This window comes from Pimephales promelas, chromosome 1, assembly GCF_988280905.1.
Source record: "Pimephales promelas chromosome 1, fPimPro1.hap1.1, whole genome shotgun sequence".
In the NCBI taxonomy this organism is placed as follows: domain Eukaryota; kingdom Metazoa; phylum Chordata; class Actinopteri; order Cypriniformes; family Leuciscidae; genus Pimephales; species Pimephales promelas.
The window spans coordinates 52,545,894-52,565,998 of NC_142769.1; the positions used below are offsets into that span (position 1 = coordinate 52,545,894).

Sequence of the window (20,105 nt, forward strand, 5' to 3'; positions counted from 1 at the left end):
TGGTCTCACAGAACTGTACAGATTAGTAACTGAAATATTTTGGACAAAAAAAAAAAACCCTCTCCTTTCAATTAAATGAAATGTTCAGCAGACATTTTTATTTTATTTATTTATTTATTTGACAGGGACAATGCAAACAAACATAGTGTCAAGATCAAGCATGTCACTGAAGTGTTGCATATAAAGTTTATAGCTATAGCTAATTTTCAACTCACACTAATCACTAATTTAGTCAATTCGCACCCGTCCAATGTAGAGAAAATGTAAAAAAGCAACATATGATGGCAAAGCTTTATGCTTCTAGATTGCCCTATCCTAGAGAGAGTGAAGTGCTATTAAGTGCTAATGTGGATTTATGTCTAGTTCTATAATACACATTTAGCGAGTTTCAGTCGCTTGTATTTGTGAGTAAAATTGAGCCGTGAGTAAAAAAAGCCAGTGTCTCATAATCAAAACAGACAGATATGCATTTGTATGCACTAGATTTGGTGTTTGTTCAAAGGAATTTGTACGTGCAATTTGTAGGATGGTGTGTATTTATTTGATAAATATTATCTAGGCTCATTATATTTATGTATTTGTTACTTCTCTGCATTTTCACTCGAATTAATCTTGAAGCTTTCTGTTTGTTTCCGAGTCGAGTTTTCCTTTGCAAAGCAGATCGAGTTTCTTTGCAAAATGCTGGATTCGTTTGTTTAATTATGACACAATATTAACTCCATAGTATTCCACCACGTTTCTCACTCAAAATGAACATATAGATTTACACAAATGGGTTGCAACAGTGAGGATAATGTTTATTATTAACGTTTCATTAACAAAGGAACTTAAAACATTGAGTAAAACTGACAAAGAACTGAAAGAAAAGAGGGAAAAAACAATCAAAGAAACATGCAACACAAGAGGGCACTTAATCAAACCATTTTCAACCTAAGAGACTAACAGAAACAGAGAAAACGTCTAGGATACGGCTGTAACTTGTATAAAATTTTATATTTATTACTATTTTTTTAATGCTATATGTTGACATTGTACAATGTTTTCTGGTTCTTAAAGGTTTGAATCAACAGAAACGGTAAGGCAGGAGTGATTTAATGTCCCCCTGCAGTGAAAATGAAGCTTTTAATGTTATGTCTATGTGGTGTTTTTAATATGATTTAAGACAAACCAAACCATGTGTAAATTATATCGACAGCATTGTGGTGTATTTCCTCCTTAAAACTGCAGTGAACCAAAGACAGTCTCAAAATTGCCGGTGTTTCGGACATCACAAATGACCTTGTGACCAATCAGATCAACGTGTGATCGTCAACCAGTGGATCTCTGAGTGAGTGAGTGGAGGCGGGGCTCATTTGCATATTCATAGAACCACATTTATTAAATGAGGCAAGGGTGTCAAGTTACATTCAAGATATTTTAAGGCATGAAGAATTTTTTTAAGAAAAAAAAGTTTAAATATGTCATTTTGGTGATTAAATATGAGTTTTAAGGATACAATTATTGACCAAAGTGGTGTTTTAACAGTCTTTACAGTGAAAACACGTATTTATGAAGAAATTTAATTTTGTGTATTTAGAATCAAATCAATATAAATGTGTGTGTTGATTTCAAGGGGATTTTCTGTTCTCACAGTGACCTGTAAATGAAAATGTATAAATCTATGAAATCTATAATCATTTCAATTTATGAAATAAGCTTCACATGTTATTTTACAGTCGAGAGAACAGACTCACGTTCAGCATCGTTCCCCTTCTGGATCACCCGTTCAGGAGTTTGAGTCCATCGCAGTGTCACATCAGTGAGTCCTCGATCAGCAAGAGCAGATCCCAACTGAAAATAACATTCATAATAAAATGATTAGATCAGAATATAATAGTGCCAGGCGTCGGAATAAGACGAGCTCTAGGGCTGCTCTAGGGCTCAAGCGGGTCCTATACAAAGTAATAACTTGTATTGTTCATGAACGTGTTTCTATAATAATACAATCATAAGTGGATACGCATAACAGTTCAACATGGAGAGTCATGGAAAGTCTAAAGTTGGAAAGTTTTCTACTACCCTCATTTTTTTCCCTCACACACACAAAAGTGTGTCATTTACTAAAATGGCTTTCCTTTCATATATTTAAAGTGACTTGCAGATTTATAACTTTATTACCTCTAAAGACATTACGACTGAAACAAAAGATTTGTGCGGCTGATGCTCCTTTGGTTATAAACAGCTTGTGTGAGAACGTGTGTGTGTGTGTGTGTGGTCCATGAGTGTGCACACCTCTGGTTGCAGTTTCGCTTGTTGCCAGAGGGGGCGTAGTTCTGCGAAAACTCAGAGACTTGCGCTATGCACCTTTAACTGACGTGAGAACAATTTGGCCTAATATAAAATATTTCTGCTTCTCACAGTTATCACAAAGGTTGAATTGGTTTCTTTCTCTCACCTGTTTCAGAACATTTTCTCTCATTGAAGGGTCGGTCAAATCATTGATGGAGTTAAACTGCAGTTTTACTAATGACCTTTTTAAAGCGGGACCTAAACAAACACAGTCATGCATGTAAATACATAAAACTTTGAATTCAATTAACAATGAAATATTTTAAATATTGGAACCTACTCATTGGCATTTATTAAAGCATTTCCCTGTTCCTCACTGTGTCTTGTTGACAAATATGACGATGTGAAGACATTATTATTATCTGACATTATAAACCAATATGAGTGTTTACCTTCTCCATAGACCTTCACCTCACAGAGAGTGAGTGTCTTCATGTCTCCAGGAATGATCAGATTCACATAACGTCCCTCCATCCCATCACATGAGTAGTTGTAGGACTCGCCTGCTGGAATAGCAGGAATAACAGCACATCTACAAACCGAGAGAGAAACAGATGAAGTAGATCAAGATACTGTCAACTATTCAAATCTACATTTGTATTCAAACTCTCATGTACTTTCAACCTCAAGAGTCTCACATGGGATTGTTGTTGCCGTTGTTCTCTAAAGAGTTCCCGATGCGAATCTCCGCTCCGTTTATTTGTTCTGCACAGCAGTCTCGTCTGTTAGTGACGACCACCTTAATAACTCTGTATATATGCCTCAGATCCAGCCTCCACCACGGGTTAGTCTGGCTAAGGGTTGAGGAGCATCCCGTGTACAACTGCTGGAGACCTCGATCAACGGCCTTTTCAGCAAACCCGTCCCCAGATGTTGAAGACTGTGTAGCAACTCCATCTCCTGCCAGATTTTCTAAAACACAATTATGAAAACAATTAATTTACATTGATACACAAAGTTTGTTGTTATTATTAGCGAACAATGACTTGAGAGTCATTTCTGAGAGGCATTGCATCAGTTGTCAACTCAGAGGGCAGAATTTGCTTTATTCAACGCAAGACAAAGACTTACCAGTAGTGTTGTCAAAAAACTCGGTACTTCGGTACCAAGTCGGTACTAAAAAAAAAAAATGTTACGGTACCAGCTTTTCTAGGTACCGAGTACCAGGTTAATCCAGTTCTGTTCTAGACGCGATGTCTGAAACGTGCACAGTTGCGTCCTCTTCATAACGCTGATATGCTCTCTCTCTCTGAATCCACTTGTTGAAACGAAAGGAGGAAAGAGCCACATATGTTGATGAAATATGAAATATTTTGGATTAGGCTAATGTCACGTTGCCATAAGAGGCCGATTACATGCAAATTCGCAATTTCAAATATAGGCGTGATTCAAGCGCGCTCCTAAAAAAAACTCGTTGGCGTTGCATAGCAACGACAGACGCCGCGTGAGAGCAAGCGCTTTGGAAAGAATAAGCACGCGCAAAAATATAATTAAAAAACACGCGCGACATGTGAACGGCCTCTAAAGTGCTTTCGGGGTAGTTTTACGAGTACATGAGCACAGTAGTATCCACCCGACACCAGAGTAGGCTACTGGTATTAGTATTGTCATTTAATGTCAGTGCCAGTTCTAGGCGTATTCTTGCCTTTATAACTCAGCAGGTTTAAAAAGCCTTTTTAAAATTAAATATGAATGCAGTTTTAGATTAATAAAAGGACAGTCAAGTCAAATAAAACATGTTTTATGGTAATGCTACAAAGATACCATTCATAAACATTACTTAGTTATCAACACATTGAGTGAACAATATATTTTTTACAACATTAATTCATGTTTGAAAATGTTATTTATTACAAACACCTGATTGTTCATGTTTGTTCACTTAATTCATTGTGCATTAAATAAATAATGGATTAAAACTTTACAAACAACTTTAAAAATGTGTTAGTGTATACTATTGTTTATTTTAGGTCATTTTACCTAATCTTTTTCTAAAGTGTTTATAATACGAATGTACAGTTTCCATACTTGTAACCGTGATAAACACTTAAATATATGTAAATTTAAACTAAGCTTTGGTACCGAAATTGGTACCGAGAACCGTGAATTTTAACTGGTATCGGTACCGAATACTGAAATTTTGGTACCGTGACAACACTACTTACCAGGGTCAAATACGGCCTTGCTTTAGTAGAAAGTACTACTCAGCAAACTTTTAGTCATAATGGTGTAGACTTGCATTGTTCAAATTCTTTCAAAGAGCAAACATTTAGCAGGATAGAATTACTCTGGGTTTTCAGTGAAGGACCCAGCGAGTTGTAGGCATCGGCGAAAGGCTGCAAAGAATCGTAAATACGGAGAGCACGCCCCAAAGATAAATCTGAAAAACCTCCAAGTCTGTATTCACCATTTCAAACTGGAAGAAAACGAAGAGTGTTTTAGGCCAAAGGTCTGCCCAACATCCTGAAGCAAAAGTGTCACGATTAGTTGAAGCAAAGGAGGAAGCAGGATCCACGTGCAGCATTCTTTTATCAAATAAAATCAAAACTACACAAGTGACTCTGACTCAGGAACAAGACTTGGGAAACCAACAAAACAAACAACAGGCAGACAGGCTAAACAAGATAACAAGAGACTGTGGCTGATAGGAAACACCTGGGGAGACTAATAAACAGAAAGGGGAGCTGCCAAACACGGGAACAGAGACTGGAATCATGACAGAACCCCCCACTTCAGGATCGGTTCCAGATGAATGCAACACTTCTGGGGGCCATGGCGGTGCCAGCTGGTCAGGTGCAGAGGCAGACATCTTGTCCGCAGACTCAAGGGTTGAAGCTGCCATCTTATCCAGAGACACATGAGTAGAGTCAGCCATGTCGGGATGAGACTCAGGCATGGCGACTCAAGACCCAGGCATAGTGGTCATCTTGGTACGAGGCCCAGACATTGCAGCCATCTCGGGACGAGAGCAAGGTTTGGCGGCCATCTCGAGACGAGACGAGACCCTGCATGGCGGTGGCCATATTGGCCAGAGACAAACTCTCAGGTGTTGCTGACCTGGCGTGAACAGTCTCAGGCTTGGCAGGACTGACTTGAATCTTAGGCTCGGCAGGACTGACTTGAATCTTAGGCTCGGCAGGACTGATGTGAATCTTAGGCTCGGCAGGACTGATGTGAATCTTAGGCTCGGCAGGACTGACTTGAATCTTAGGCTCGGCAGGACTGATGTGAATCTTAGGCTCGGCAGGACTGATGTGAATCTTAGGCTCGGCAGGACTGATGTGAATCTTAGGCTCGGCAGGACTGATGTGAATCTTAGGCTCGGCAGGACTGATGTGAATCTTAGGCTCGGCAGGACTGATGTGAATCTTAGGCTCGGCAGGACTGATGTGAATCTTAGGCTCGGCAGGACTGATGTGAATCTTAGGCTCTGCAGGACTGATGTGAATCTTAGGCTCGGCAGGACTGACTTGAATCTTAGGCTCGGCAGGACTGATGTGAATCTTAGGCTCGGCAGGACTGACTTGAATCTTAGGCTCTGCAGGACTGATGTGAATCTTAGGCTCGGCAGGACTGACTTGAATCTTAGGCTCGGCAGGACTGATGTGAATCTTAGGCTCGGCAGGACTGACGTGAATCTTAGGCTCGGCAGGACTGACTTGAATCTTAGGCTCGGCAGGACTGACTTGAATCTTAGGCTCGGCAGGACTGATGTGAATCTTAGGCTCGGCAGGACTGATGTGAATCTTAGGCTCGGCAGGACTGACTTGAATCTTAGGCTCGGCAGGACTGACTTGAATCTTAGGCTCGGCAGGACTGATGTGAATCTTAGGCTCGGCAGGACTGATGTGAATCTTAGGCTCGGCAGGACTGACTTGAATCTTAGGCTCGGCAGGACTGATGTGAAGAGACTCTGGAAGGGTGGTGTCGGTGGGATGAGACTCTGGACTGGTGGCCATGATGGGGCGGATCCGATGAGGCTCTCTCTCTTGACAAAATGTTGCTATCTGGGCGCTTCCACAAATAAATGTTTAGCAAAACAAAAAATCTCAAGGGAGAATTGGCCAGGATTCTGCTAAAATGCAGTACACTTCAAACCAAATCTACTCCCAATTGATATGGTATAATTTATTGAATATAATGCTGTAAGACATTGAATTACCTGCCAAATACCCGTAGATTTCAACCTCACAAAGAGTAAGAATCTTCTGATCTCCAGGAATATGAACAATCACATAACGTCCGTCCATCCCGTCACAGGAGTAGTTGTAGGACTCGCCTGCTGGAATATCAAGAATAACAGCACATCTACAAAAAGAGGGAGATAAAGAAACTATAATCTTCACATTCACATGATGTGAAGTATTGATGTACTTTCAACCTCAAGAGTCTCACATAGGATTGTTGTTGCCGTTGTTCTCCAAAGAGTTCCCGATGCGAATCTCCGCTCCGTTTATTCGTTCTGTACAGCAGTCTAGTCTGTTAGTGACGACCACATTACTAACTCGGTACACATCATGCAGATCCAGCCTCCACCACGGGTTAGTCTGATTAAGGGTTGAGGAGCATCCGGTATTCAACTGCTGGAGACCTCGATTACTGTCAATGGCCTTTTCAGCAAACCAATTCCCAGATGTTGACGACTGTGTAGCGGCTCCTCTTACTGCCCGATTTCCTAGAAAATTAATAAAAACCTGTCTTGACTTATCTTTATTTTTGACTTCAACTTTCACCCACACTCTGTCTTTGAGCGAGCAAAGGTGAAAATAAAAGTCTTTCCCTTTCTACAGAGCTTATCAAAACTGCTGCAAATATACCTAGCTGTGTGAGCCAGGGGTTCAGATTACAGTTTATTCAATCAATGCATAGTAATGCACATAGGCGTCGATTTCGATTTCGGCGTGAGTCATTTTTTTAAACATTTAAACACAGGCACGGATGTACCTAATTCAAATAAAACATCCCCATTTAACTAGCAGAGCATTCATTTAGTTCTCTATTAAATTAGAGATCTAGCGCTAATGTGTTGTTTTTGAAGTCGTTGCCGCTGCTATCAGTGTCATGGATACAGTGTCCTCTTGTGGCTCGCACAGTCTTCACTCGGAATCTATCGCCATTGTGGAGACTTTCTATTCATTCTGATGAAATCACAAAATAAAATGCACTCCCTGCTTTATATTGACTGAAACCAGTGATGGGCATTTTCAGTTTTGATGAGAAAAAAAAAGAAAAAAATAGGCTTTACAACCCGTAACCTCTGACACGTTTGGCAAAAGATCCACCACCAGACCATTAAAGAACTCAAACAACATCAATGGATGTATTTACGGGTTGAGCAGAGAGCCTGCACAGTTTGACTAGTTTGTACCAGCACTTCTGAATGCATCTTTGTCCCCAGCACATTTCAAACCAAACTAACGCCCGTTATAACGCACCGCATTTAGCGTCCAGGCATGTAATGACGGGAAAAGTAATTGGTTAGATTACCCCGTTACTAAAATAACATTGTTACCTAACACCGTTCATTTAAATGCCGTTATTCCAAACTCGGGTTATGTCTTGGCTGACCAATCAGGTTCAAGCATTTCAGCTGTGGAATAAAAATGATTTATTACTTACGATGTTGAAAAGTGCTATACGAACATTACCTGCCAAATCCCCATAGACTCCAACTTCAGCAAGACTAAGAATCTTCTGACTTCCAGGAATATGAACAACCATGTAACGTCCCACCATCCCGCCGCATGAGAAAGTGGCCGTAGCGCTGGCCGCAAGACTGGAAATTACACCACATCTGGAGAGATAATCTGTTATCAGTTTCTGTTCATCTACAGCCACATTCATCAGAACAGTCAAAGGAAGACTCACATGGTGTTGCTGTAAATGTCAGGGAAGTTTCCGACGCGAATCACAGCTCCGTTTATCCTCAAGGGAAAGGTGTTTCTGTTAGTGATGGTCACTCTGTTCACGAAGTATACCTTCAGTAGATCCACTCTCCACCACGGGTTGGTCTCCGTGTTAGTGTGAGTCCAGCTGGCCAAACCATCCACCGCAAGTCCAGAATGAGAGCCTAAAAACACTGATGACTGAGTAGTTTCGCCCCAAAGTGCTGCATTCTCTGGAAAAGTTTTCAAAGGCAAAGGCAACATTTGTCAAACAGAAAAACAAAATGAAGACAAAGGTAAAAAAAAAAAAAAAAGGTTCTTACCTTCTTGTCCATTTGCTCTTTCCACAATCAATACAATCCCTGTGGAACCAATATTCAAGTGAGTATCAGAGAACCAAGATTTGTTGAATCGCATTCTGAAATTTTATTTCTGTTTTATTTTATTTAAATTAAATTTTCGTCATTTCTGAATTTTTACTGTCTTAAGTTTGAATGATGCGTGATATGTTTTCTCCTTGTTTTTCCACAGGATTCTACTGCAAACGAAATCTACCTTCCGGTACAAATAAAATAACTTAAACTTGAGATTTGTAGTTAATTTACTTTAATATTGTTACGAACACAAAATAAACCAAATGATAAGGGAAACATAAAACATTGATCATATAATGATCATATTGAAGGAAACTACTGACACAATAATAACAGTCAGCAACGAACACTCTATTTGAATTTAACGTCACATTTCTGTGGAATCACTACTTGACAAACACAATCATGTAAGCTGTCAAACTATACATACACAAATGAGCATCTATTCAGAGCGTAACGCATTCTCCGTGGTTCTTCCGGCGTACGGCGGATTTAAAGGTTCCTTGAAGTGAAGTTACTCAAAGAAAATGGAAATGAACAAAGTAGAATACGAAACGGGGGGGGAAGAAAACTAAACTAACGGACTGAAGAGAAGAAGTTGAAGATCTGAAGACTGAAGACCATGGATGAAGAGGACTGAAGACGGGAGAGGAACTGGCGTTTCATCCTTTTGAGGACAATAGAGTTCACTCCTCATTTGGGTTCTCCAAACCAGAAAGCAGTTGCACATATAATCATACATTTTACTGTAATCTCCTGTATGTGTCTAACTCCGTGAGCTAGAGAGGGTTAAAACGATACCAAGAAGACATATACACATAATAGGAATACAAAGATTCACCTGAATGCATAATTACAAGCACTTGAGTTCCCCCGGTACACTAGGAAATTATAACTCGACTAATATGAATTGGGAAACATACATATACAGAACGTATCATTTACATTTACAGGGGTCCTGTTTTTGCTCTGACCCCTAAATGTCAAAAAGGTTAATCTACTTAAACCCATTTAAAACATGACAAATATTACAGACGCCAGACTGTAATGCAAATGCAAACCATGATAAAATGCAAACCATGATAAAAATGTTGGGGGTTTAAAAATAATGACATCATTATGCAAAAGATTCAATGTAACAACTGATCTAGAATATTTGTTTGATGCCAATGCCAATACTGCTATGAATCCAAAGTAAAGACTAAACTACAAATCCACATCCTAGTAAAATAGCAGATCATGAATGTTGTACTTTACCCAGTAAGATCCACAGGCACTTGAAGAGCTTCTTCATGGTTGATCAAAGGCGTTGGTCTTTCTTTTAGGGATGGAGAGTGTTAGTTTTATGTTTTATGGAGGACAACCCATTTAAATTTGCATCTCAAGATCATCTTGCCTATCTTCCCTTCCATCTCCATTATTTTGAATACAGAGAATATAGTTACACTTCTCAGTTAATCCCAAAAAAAACTTGTCAAAAAGAGACTTAGAAAGGCAAAAAAGTCAAGACTGGTGATCATCGTTGTGTTCAGCACAGATGTTCAGGGTGTTTTCAGGGTGCTGTGTACAAATGCCTTTAAGTTTACACAGACTTCCCAAATCAGCTGAAAAACAAAGACAAACAAATAAGCTTCAAATAAGCCATCTGGACTTTAATCCTACAGCATGTCAGCCCGTGAAAGATGATCATGTAACTTATGTTGCTGCACTAAAACAAATGATGGTCTGAATGTGCACAAAAAAAAGCAAGCCGGGTTTTAAATATGTTTTTCACAGAGATGCCATAGATCCATTTTGGTTTACCAAATAACCTTTCAGTGATCAGTTCTTAAAAGAGCATTTTTTTCTCAGAATGAAGAACATTTTAATAATTTAAATAAGCTTTTTCCACTATAAAAGGACCATTTTTACATCATCCATGTGTTAATATTTTTAGATAAACTTAAGTCCTCCTGTTAAAACTGGCAAAATACAGTTTAACCACAAAAGCTACCAAAAACTGGAAAAAATTACCGCCAAAAAAATTTGGGTAGAAAACGTCTTGGGTTCTGACTGTAACTCGACACATTGAGGAACGCCTTCAGCGTGACGCGTCTGAAGCCTGTGTGGAACCAGTCCAATCTTGATTGGTGTTGTGTAATGACGTCACCCGTGACGTCGCATGTGATGGTGGTGCAGAAGCTATAGACCCTTTTACAGTTGGTAAACATGGTGACGTTTTTTGTGGGCGGAGCTTAGGTGGAGGCAGAAAGATCCATCTGGCCGCTTCACTAACGTTAGTTAGCAAGGATTGTTAGCTTGTTTTTAACAATGACTGGAGAAAATCCGATATTATCTTAATGTGTAAGGTCACTCAGTGTCCAGGACCGCGATTGTTATTTCCAAAAGTTATTTTTAACGGACGGAACCAGATTGGCCGACCCGTAGCCGCCTACACGCTCACTCAATGCATGGACGATCTGACAGGATTAATGTACGTTACCTCGGTTGAGTGGCCTGACTTCTACACCTACCTTATGGAGAAACCGATCATGAAGAGAAACTGAGGGCATATAAATCTTTAGATGCCTATATGGTTCTGTACAAGACTTGTGTGTAACGTTACGATCCGCAGTTCTGCCGAGACCACGACAATGTAAAGAGTGACATTACAGTGCGATTTTAATTATGTAAATATTTTCTAGAAATAAAAGTTCCAGATACGGCATATTCATTTTTCATCAATTCTTGCACCAAACAACACAACAAGATGACATTTAATAATAGTAACAATTATTTAAGCTCATTATTATGTAGCCGAATCTGTGCTGTTTTGTATTGGGCGCCTCCAGTTTTCACTTTGTTTTGCCTCCAGCTAGCGCCGTGACGTAACTGTGACGTCGGCGCAAAAGGGGTCTATAAAAGGACACCGGAACATCACAGTGCAGCTTCTGATTGGGCGAAGCAAGTTGTTGCTTCTTGCTTCTAATTGGTCGAACCAAGCAAATATTCTAATCTAGAATATTTAGGGTTTTTTTTGGCAAGAAATTTCAATTCTTAACAATATGCTATAAATCCACAGTAGAGAGATGCGTACACTCCTCAGTCCTCAAATCCCAATCCCAAATCCCAAATTTCCCAATCCCAAATCCTCAAGGGCCAGTTGTTCAAAGGTAAGCTGATCAGATTTTGGTTATCGGATTGGATCAGATCTTGAAAATGGGTTGTTCAAACGGGAAAGAAGGAATCTGAAATCAGATTAGATCAGGGAATCCAATCCTAGTTTTAATCTGGATCAAACCTTCAGTTTGTGTTGTTCAAAACTTGTCAGTGGGATTTGGATAATTTGATCCAAAAAACAGCATTATCCTGATCCCAACAGGGGGCATAATGCAGTCATTTTTGTGAACAGGGATTGTTTTGACAACGTTGTCGTCTGTTTTTAAGACATTGTTGTCGTGTAAACGCACACCCTCAGTTTACCCCGTCTGTTTGTTACCGTGGTTACAGAATGATTTGAGTATCCTCATTTAGTTCCCCTTCTTTGCACAAGTCCTGCTTCACCCTTTGTTCTGGGATTAGTCGTGTTTTTGGTGTTTAGTCCAGTTTAAGCTGTTGAGTTGTATCCTGATTTCCTAGTCTTCTGTTTGTACATTTAAATGAAACCACCGAGTGTCTGAATCTAACTATGTGACCGAATCCCAGAACATCCATCATTTAATTTGTTAATGGTTGCCTTTTAAGATATACGTGATACAGTAAGTCACTGGGTATTTTCATAGCCATTATTCTAAAGAAGAGCCGTATGTTGCAGCAAAGTTCAAATGGAAATTGATGTCTTCATGCTTTGCATCTGTGACAGACGACAGGTTTTGCATTAATCTTTAGAACTTGAGTCAAATCTGGATGCTGAATCAGTCGCCATCAACCTCCAGTCAGTCCGCCGCTGCAGGTAATTTATCCTTTTCTGTAATTATTGAGGTTAAATTTCAGATTTGAAGGAACAGACATTCTAGTGATACTATAGAAGTTTTGATGGATTTGGATCCTGTAAACATTGCATACGAAGCAGTTCTGCTGGATGTTTACACTGTGTTTTAATTTGGTAATTTTGAAGAGTGGTTGTATTACAGCTCCCTTTTACATCTTACTGTAATAACACTGTGGAAGTTAACTCTTTTCATTTGGGAAACTGATTGCTTCAAATCATTCAAGTTTAAAAACTAAAATGTATACAGTGTTAGTAATGTGAACTTGAATTCATTTATTTCTTAATACAAAATTAAACTGCAAACGCTTGATGGTCTGGTTTTAGATTAAGCCAGGATTAGGCCTTATTAGTTCAATTTATATTAAACATAACATAACTCTTAGGTACAACACTTCAGTTTTATCCCATTTACTCTCCTGATCAGGTATAGACTTTTTTCCAGTTAACCTTCACTATTAATTTAGTCAAATGAAATTGTTTAGTTTAGTAAATTTAACTGTTAGATTGTACAGTTCACTTGACAGTTTGACACTGTGAGGTTATGATGTATTGGTTTATGTCAAGATGTCATAACAAAGACATCTCAAACAATGTCATATTTGCATGTCATTATTGGGCGAAAAGACACTTGTATAAACAGTATTTTATTCTCAGAATTTGGCTGTTATTTTACAGCATTTTTTAAGTGTAAATTACTGTAATTGGCCCGTTCGTGATTTAGCAGTATAAACACATTTTAAAGTGTGTAACGCAATCAGTCAATGAGGTTTGGTCTAAATATTTAGGGGGTTGATATTATCCAGGTGTGTTTTTGTGTTTTCCTCATAGGTTAATCACTCATCATGAGGATTGATCAACTCTTGCTGCTGCTTTTGTCAGGTTAGTTGTGGTAGATGTTTAATTCCTAATGTAGGATGATTTGTCATAATTTTGTGGTACACAGTCATTTTATCTCATCGCACTCAATTCAGCCTCAAAATTCACGGACGGCATACACAGTTTGTATTTATTTACTTCTCAACTGCTGAATCAGGTTTGTTGTCTTAAGTTACAACCTGAAAAACAATATACTGGGGGTGTATGGCAGATATTCGCTGTTAAAATGGCGAGTTTCAAAACTTTTTTTAACACATTTGCGCACCAGTTTTTAGATCACCATTTACAAGGTTTCAAAGCTGGAAAACAAACTAATACAGTGGGACAACACTGACAAATTTGAAACTCTGAAAAAATTTGTAAAAAAAAAAAAATGTTGCAGCTCTGAAGAAGGAAATCTAAAAAACAACAACAACAACGTTTGCAGAGATATTTTTATTTTTTTACATTTTGCAAGCTTGCAAATCTTATTTTTCGATGTTGCAAAACTTTTTTATTGTTTGAGTTTTCGAACACTTAGTTTCAACTAGTGTTGTAGTCAAGACCATCTAACCCAAGACCAAGAGACCGAGACCAAGACCAGCGCCCCACACTACATGACACAATAAAATGTGAAACAGGATCAAAAGAGATTGATCTGAAAGATCCACATTCCCATAAAAACAGAGATATTTAACACTCAAAGCTGAAATAAACCATCTCTATTCAATACTCCTGGGTGACTTCCATCATTTCATACAGAATGTAAAATAAGTCTTCACTTTTCTCCGCCTTTTATTAACAACACATGAACATGAATACGTAGGTGACAGGTAGCCGTTACAAAAATACATAATTAGCAATGACCAATGAGTCACGTTAATGCTTAGATTTGAATCAGTATGTTTTACATGCAATAAAAGCAAGGATGTTAACAAAAAATTAGTCAATATACTGGCAAATTAGTGATATTTTCACAGTTATGGTCTTGAAAAAAAAATCCAGAGTCCATCAAAAATTGGTCTCGAGACTACAACACTAGTTTCAACCTTTTAGAACTTTATTTTCACTTTTGAATCATGGCAGGATTAATACAATGTTTACACGGAAACAATTCTGAAGAGAAAACGCAAAAGTGGTGTCGCATTATCACTTTTTATTCTGCGTTTAGACGAGCGTTTTGGGTGGGAAATCCACGTGACGCAAAAGTGTGTGAAATTCAATGTAGTATGCACTCCAGGCGTCTAGGTGGCGATGTGGAGCACTGCCACATAACAACGCCAAGTCCGAACCTTCACTGTCAAGTAGACTTTAGTGTTTTTACCGGTTTTTACCGTTTACACGGGAACACGGCGGTGGAGCGTTTTTAAGATTTCCGCTCTGGAGGGTGGTTTCACTTTTTTGCATTTTTAAGCCCCAAAACGCCGTCGCCGTGTAAACGAAAGGCACATCCGATAAAATATTTTTACGTTTTCACCCGCGAACGTTCTCATGTAAACAGGGCCTCAATCCCATATATATGCGGTCTCTCCTCGCCTACTTACTCACCGCACAGCTCGCTGATTCCTACAAACTTCGCAAAACCACGCCACAAACGCCTCAATTTATAGTGAGAGTTTTCACATGCAAATGATTTCACGTCCACTTTATGTCGTGTGATACGTACAGTACATATACTCCACACCAAGGGGTTTACAGTGTGTATCGAATGCACATAAAAACTTTTTTTTTCGTGCTATAGATATGCATTTTCAATCGTGTTGACAAACATAACACTAAAGTGACACTAAATAACTTCAAGTGTAACACAAAATGCCTAATGTACATTACAGATGAAAAAACTATAAACAATACATGTAAAGTATAACACAGACGCAGTTGTTTTTCTCTGTAAATTGTATGGTGCTTCATAGGTTTCACTTATTAAAAACATCATTTTGACATCGTTTTCCAGCGAAATGACACAATATGTGACGTTAAACCATGTTTTCTTCAGCTCTGCTGCACAGGACATTCGCACAGCTTCGTCAGTATGTCTATGTGCCGGTGTCTGTGAACTGGACGGACGCACAGAAGTACTGTAGACAGCGTTACACAGATCTCATCACCATTAATGGCCAGGCGGATCTTGATGAACTGCAGAAAACTGCTGGAATGGGAAACGTTTGGCTTGGACTACATCGGACTCAAGGTAATGGCTACTTTGTCTGGTCAGATCGGAGAAGCTCCTCGTTCAGAAAATGGAATTTTGGACAACCGAATGCTCAGTTGTGTGTTAATACTTATAATGGCAACTGGTATGACCGCGACTGTGAAGACTATGCTCCTTTTGCGTGTTACATTGGTGAGTTTTTGTATTATTTAATTTTTTCTGACCTGCTGGTCAACTTTTATTGTAATGTTTTAAATAATGTATATTTAAATATAAAATGTTTTGCTTAGTTTGTGCTTTAATAGAGTGCCGAAGTGATGACGTCACTTCGGTCGGACAACGCGGAAGCTAGCGGCGCATGGGTTTCCTCGATCGAAAAGCTATGCATTTTCTCCATAGACTTTTGGAAAATGGCAAAAAAAGATCTGTGTTCAACAAAGAGTTGTGACTCTTAATCCAAAATGTATACATTTGGAAGCCTATAAAGGTTTTTTTTTAAAACACAAGCAGACACAATAAAGTTTAAACAAACACAAGCAGGTTATAACTGTGTGTTCTGTGTCATAGATCAAAACGTGAAAATATTTAGAGGCTTTGTTCACCACAGACCTTATTTCAGGCGATTTAGTAAAACCCCAATTAAAAAAACCCATAGACTTTAGCGCGAGGGAACAGGTAGTGCTAAATGCTAACTCACTTTCACGTTTTGGCCTACAGAGTGACGTCGTAACTTCGGCACTCTATTAAGTGAGGGCATACATTGCATACTATATAATTTTTTTTTAATAATAGTGTACCAAAACATCCTGTATATGATTTTAAAAAGGGTACATATATCTGTGCATTTATACAGTTTCTTCATTTATTTATTGATGGCAAAAGCGCATGTTTTATTTATGCTTACATGTTTCAATGCTAGTAAAAATAAAAATATTGGGTAACCTTGCTGCGTATTACATGTACTTACCATAGTAATAATGGTAAATTATGAAAAATTACACGCAACTAACCCACAGCCAAATCCCAATCCTTCAAAATCATTAATATTATAATAAGTACTTAAATGTATAATTTCATTGTAACCATGACACCTTAAAATAAAGTCTAACCCTACATGGAAAAAGAGTACATCTCCTCAGTAGTATTTCAGCAAAAGTTGCCGTAACACTCTTGTTAAAAGTATAAATGCACAGATATGAACCTTTTAATTGAAAAACACAAACAAACTATGTATTGCTACATTATTATTACAAATGTAAGATTAATAGTAGAATAAGAAAACATTGGTTGTAAAATAATAACACTGTATATAATTAGTTAATTCTCCTGGTTGTTGATATTGTTTCCTTACACGAACATGTAAGTACTATACACTATAATTACCGAACGTTACGCTGTAAATTTGTACTTTGCAGGCTTTAATCTAAAGCATTACCAGACATTTCTTATTAATTGAGTAATTTCATTTCAAGTCATTTTCCTCTACTACTGCAAAATGACTCTGTGTGTGTGTGTCCCGCAGAGAAGAAGAGACAGGTAATTAGAGTAGAGGTGAAATCGGGACAAAATGTGAATGATCCTGTGGTGATGAAGGAGATTTTGGAGAAGGTGAGTCTCTCACACACACACACACACACACACGTCACCAGAAACTCACTTGGAATTGTTTCTAATTTGCAAGAGAATGAACAAGAAGGGGGAATACAAAGTCTCGTTCTGTTCTTCAGATGGAGCGGACATTGAAGGAGAAGGGTTTGGCACAATATGCTAAACTTTCATTCAGAACCCAGTCCAATGGGAACGTCTTCCAAAAGAAGTACCAGATGACTAACACTAAACAAACTTGTTTAAAAACTGAGGGAAAAAAACATTAGCACTTAACTAACTAAACATATTTGTGTGACACATTATTCACTCATTTAAGCGGATTACTGGGGAGAAGTCTCTCACAGTCTTGTCTTTGTCTTTATAGTTATTGTTACACCACGTTAATATGCCAAATAAAACACATTTTTTAGTTGTTGTTTTTTTCAATAACCATGCATTAACAATATTCTCTCAAAAATACAAACATTTACATACATGTTGCTCATATATTATGGTAGCCCTGGTTGTGCTAAATAGAGTGTAATTTCACCTGCACTATTAATATGTTTATAAGCAACTGAAAAAGCACAAATGTCAGGACATGTCAAGGACCCCAAAAACACCTTAGACCCCGGAGGGTTAACTACCATTATTCATTTTAATTATACTAATGAAGCCTCGTTTACTGAAACCACATGACTCTGGCAGTTTGATACGCTCCGAACCATTGATTCAGAACAAACGATTTGTAAAGGCTTCGAATTGCTTCATGAAGCAGTGTTTTGAATTTACCAGCACTATTTTGTGGCAATGTTGTGTTTATAGTTGACATCATCTTACTGGATTGTTTTTTCTTATAAGTTAATTTAATGTTTGGTTTTATCGTTAGTGGGATAATTTGGAGGGGTGTGGATACCAATTTATTTGAGCATTTGTGTTTTCTCCTGTTTTATATAGATAGGAAGTGTTTTATGTTTGATGATAGGTAAGTTATTTCTAAAAACCCTTATGAAGGATTTCTTTTGTTTGTTATATTAGGCCGTTTCCACTCCTGAAGTTCTGTCTTTATATCCCACTGATAATGAAAAAAAAAAACTTGTGAAATCTTTTGACTTTATAAACTGGTGTCCTTGTAATTTGTGCTTGTCTTGGGACCTGGAGACGGGAGATCTCTCACTCTCTCACTGAAACTCTCTTTTGTTACAATGTAAAATATATATTTTCAAGATTTGTTATCACAACATATTTTCTTTTATCAAATCGACTTAAATAATTTATGTAGTTGAGATAACTTATTATTTTGAGTTTCTGATGATTAAATTAATCTCCTTCATTGTCTGAACTCACTTTTTCCAGTTCAATCAACTTAAAATTTTAAGTCAACCAGGCTACTTACTTTTTAAGTTAAACCAACAATATTTTATTACAGTGTACCTTCCTTTCCTTCCAGACCTGAAACGGATCGTAACAACTTGTGGATTGTGTGAATGTAAATTTTCAATTCAATTCAATCTTTATTTATGTAGCGCCATTACAACACCCAGAAAGGTGCACAAAGCGCTTTCCATAAAATACATAAAAAGACAACAGTATGTAAAAATTGCAAGATAAAGCTAATCAGAGCAGTTAACAAAATAACTAACACAACCACTAAAAACAAAACAAATGATTACGTGATTACGTGTTACGTAAATTTGACATTTACTGTATTTACTTTTTTCATTACATTTATTCCTATGTCTGATTGTTGACAAAACACAATTACACATGGTGTTATAAAATTCTTAGATATTTGAATAACAGTAACAGGAAAGCAGAGACAGCCCAGAATACGAAATCCAGGGAACCTTACAAATACCTAAACCTACCCATCTCCACCCCCTGATCTCTAACCCCACCCCAAATCCTACCCATCTCTGCCTCTGATCTCTAACCCCACCCTTAATCCTACCCATCTCCGCCCCCTGATCTCTAACCCCACCCTTAATCCTACCCATCTCCACCCCTTTATCTCTAACCCCACCCCTAATCCTACCCATCTCCGCCCCCTGATCTCTAACCCCACCCCTAATCCTACCTATCTCTGCCTCTGATCTCTAACCCCACCCTTAATCCTACCTATCTCTGCCTCTGATCTCTAACCCCACCCTTAATCCTACCCATCTCCGCCCCCTGATCTCTAACCCCACCCCAAATCCTACCTATCTCTGCCTCTGATCTCCGCCCCCTGATCTCTAACCCCACCCCAAATCCTACCCATCTCTGCCTCTGATCTCTAACCCCACCCTTAATCCTACCCATCTCCGCCCCCTGATCTCTAACCCCACCCCAAATCCTACCTATCTCTGCCTCTGATCTCTAACCCCACCCTTAATCCTACCCATCTCCACCCCCTGATCTCTAACCCCACCCCAAATCCTACCCATCTCTGCCTCTGATCTCTAACCCCACCCCAAATCCTACCCATCTCCGCCCCCTGATCTCTAACCCCACCCTTAATCCTACCCATCTCCACCCCTTTATCTCTAACCCCACCCCTAATCCTACCCATCTCCGCCCCCTGATCTCTAACCCCACCCCTAATCCTACCTATCTCTGCCTCTGATCTCTAACCCCACCCTTAATCCTACCTATCTCTGCCTCTGATCTCTAACCCCACCCTTAATCCTACCCATCTCCGCCCCCTGATCTCTAACCCCACCCCAAATCCTACCTATCTCTGCCTCTGATCTCCGCCCCTTGATCTCTAACCCCACCCCAAATCCTACCCATCTCTGCCTCTGATCTCTAACCCCACCCTTAATCCTACCCATCTCCGTCCCCTGATCTCTAATCCCACCCCTAATCCTAACTATCTCCACCCCCTGATCTCTAACCCCACACCTAATCCTACCCATCTCTGCCTCTGATCTCTTACCCCACCCTTAATCCTACCCATCTCCGCCCCCTGATCT

The 20,105-nt window shown here is 38.9% G+C and overlaps 2 protein-coding genes across 2 annotated transcripts; one reads left to right on the top strand and one right to left on the bottom strand.

Annotated features, from left to right (window-relative positions):
* Positions 1 to 1,607: 1,607 nt before the first annotated feature.
* On the bottom strand, positions 1,608 to 9,990 carry LOC148998563 (uncharacterized). The gene is made up of 11 exons (XM_089131775.1): positions 9,845 to 9,990; positions 8,537 to 8,575; positions 8,197 to 8,446; positions 7,977 to 8,122; positions 6,724 to 7,003; positions 6,491 to 6,636; positions 2,967 to 3,240; positions 2,721 to 2,860; positions 2,435 to 2,526; positions 1,734 to 1,830; positions 1,608 to 1,636 (listed from the first exon to the last, which is right to left on the bottom strand). The coding sequence occupies exons 1-11, from the start codon at positions 9,879 to 9,881 to the stop codon at positions 1,608 to 1,610; spliced, it is 1,530 nt and encodes a 509-aa protein (XP_088987901.1). The 5' UTR covers positions 9,882 to 9,990.
* Positions 9,991 to 13,383: 3,393 nt separating this feature from the next.
* Positions 13,384 to 18,194, top strand: LOC120461199 (L-selectin-like). Its single transcript, XM_089131777.1, has 4 exons — positions 13,384 to 13,436; positions 15,409 to 15,756; positions 17,087 to 17,172; positions 17,292 to 18,194. Exons 1-4 carry the CDS (start codon positions 13,400 to 13,402, stop codon positions 17,436 to 17,438), a joined length of 618 nt encoding a protein of 205 aa, XP_088987903.1. The 5' UTR covers positions 13,384 to 13,399; the 3' UTR covers positions 17,439 to 18,194.
* The last annotated feature ends 1,911 nt before the right edge of the window (positions 18,195 to 20,105 follow it).

Excerpts from the sequence above, each read along its gene's own strand:
- LOC120461199 (XM_089131777.1), top strand. The coding sequence starts at position 13,400 with ATGAGGATTGATCAACTCTTGCTGCTGCTTTTGTCAG. Across the intron at positions 13,437-15,408 it reads CTTGCTGCTGCTTTTGTCAG|CTCTGCTGCACAGGACATTC; the intron begins GTTAGTTGTGGT and ends TGTTTTCTTCAG. Across the intron at positions 17,173-17,291 it reads TGAAGGAGATTTTGGAGAAG|ATGGAGCGGACATTGAAGGA; the intron begins GTGAGTCTCTCA and ends TCTGTTCTTCAG.
- LOC148998563 (XM_089131775.1), bottom strand. The coding sequence starts at position 9,881 with ATGAAGAAGCTCTTCAAGTGCCTGTGGATCTTACTGG. Across the intron at positions 8,447-8,536 it reads AAGAGCAAATGGACAAGAAG|AGAATGCAGCACTTTGGGGC; the intron begins GTAAGAACCTTT and ends AAACTTTTCCAG. Across the intron at positions 6,637-6,723 it reads AACGGCAACAACAATCCTAT|ATGTGCTGTTATTCTTGATA; the intron begins GTGAGACTCTTG and ends CTCTTTTTGTAG.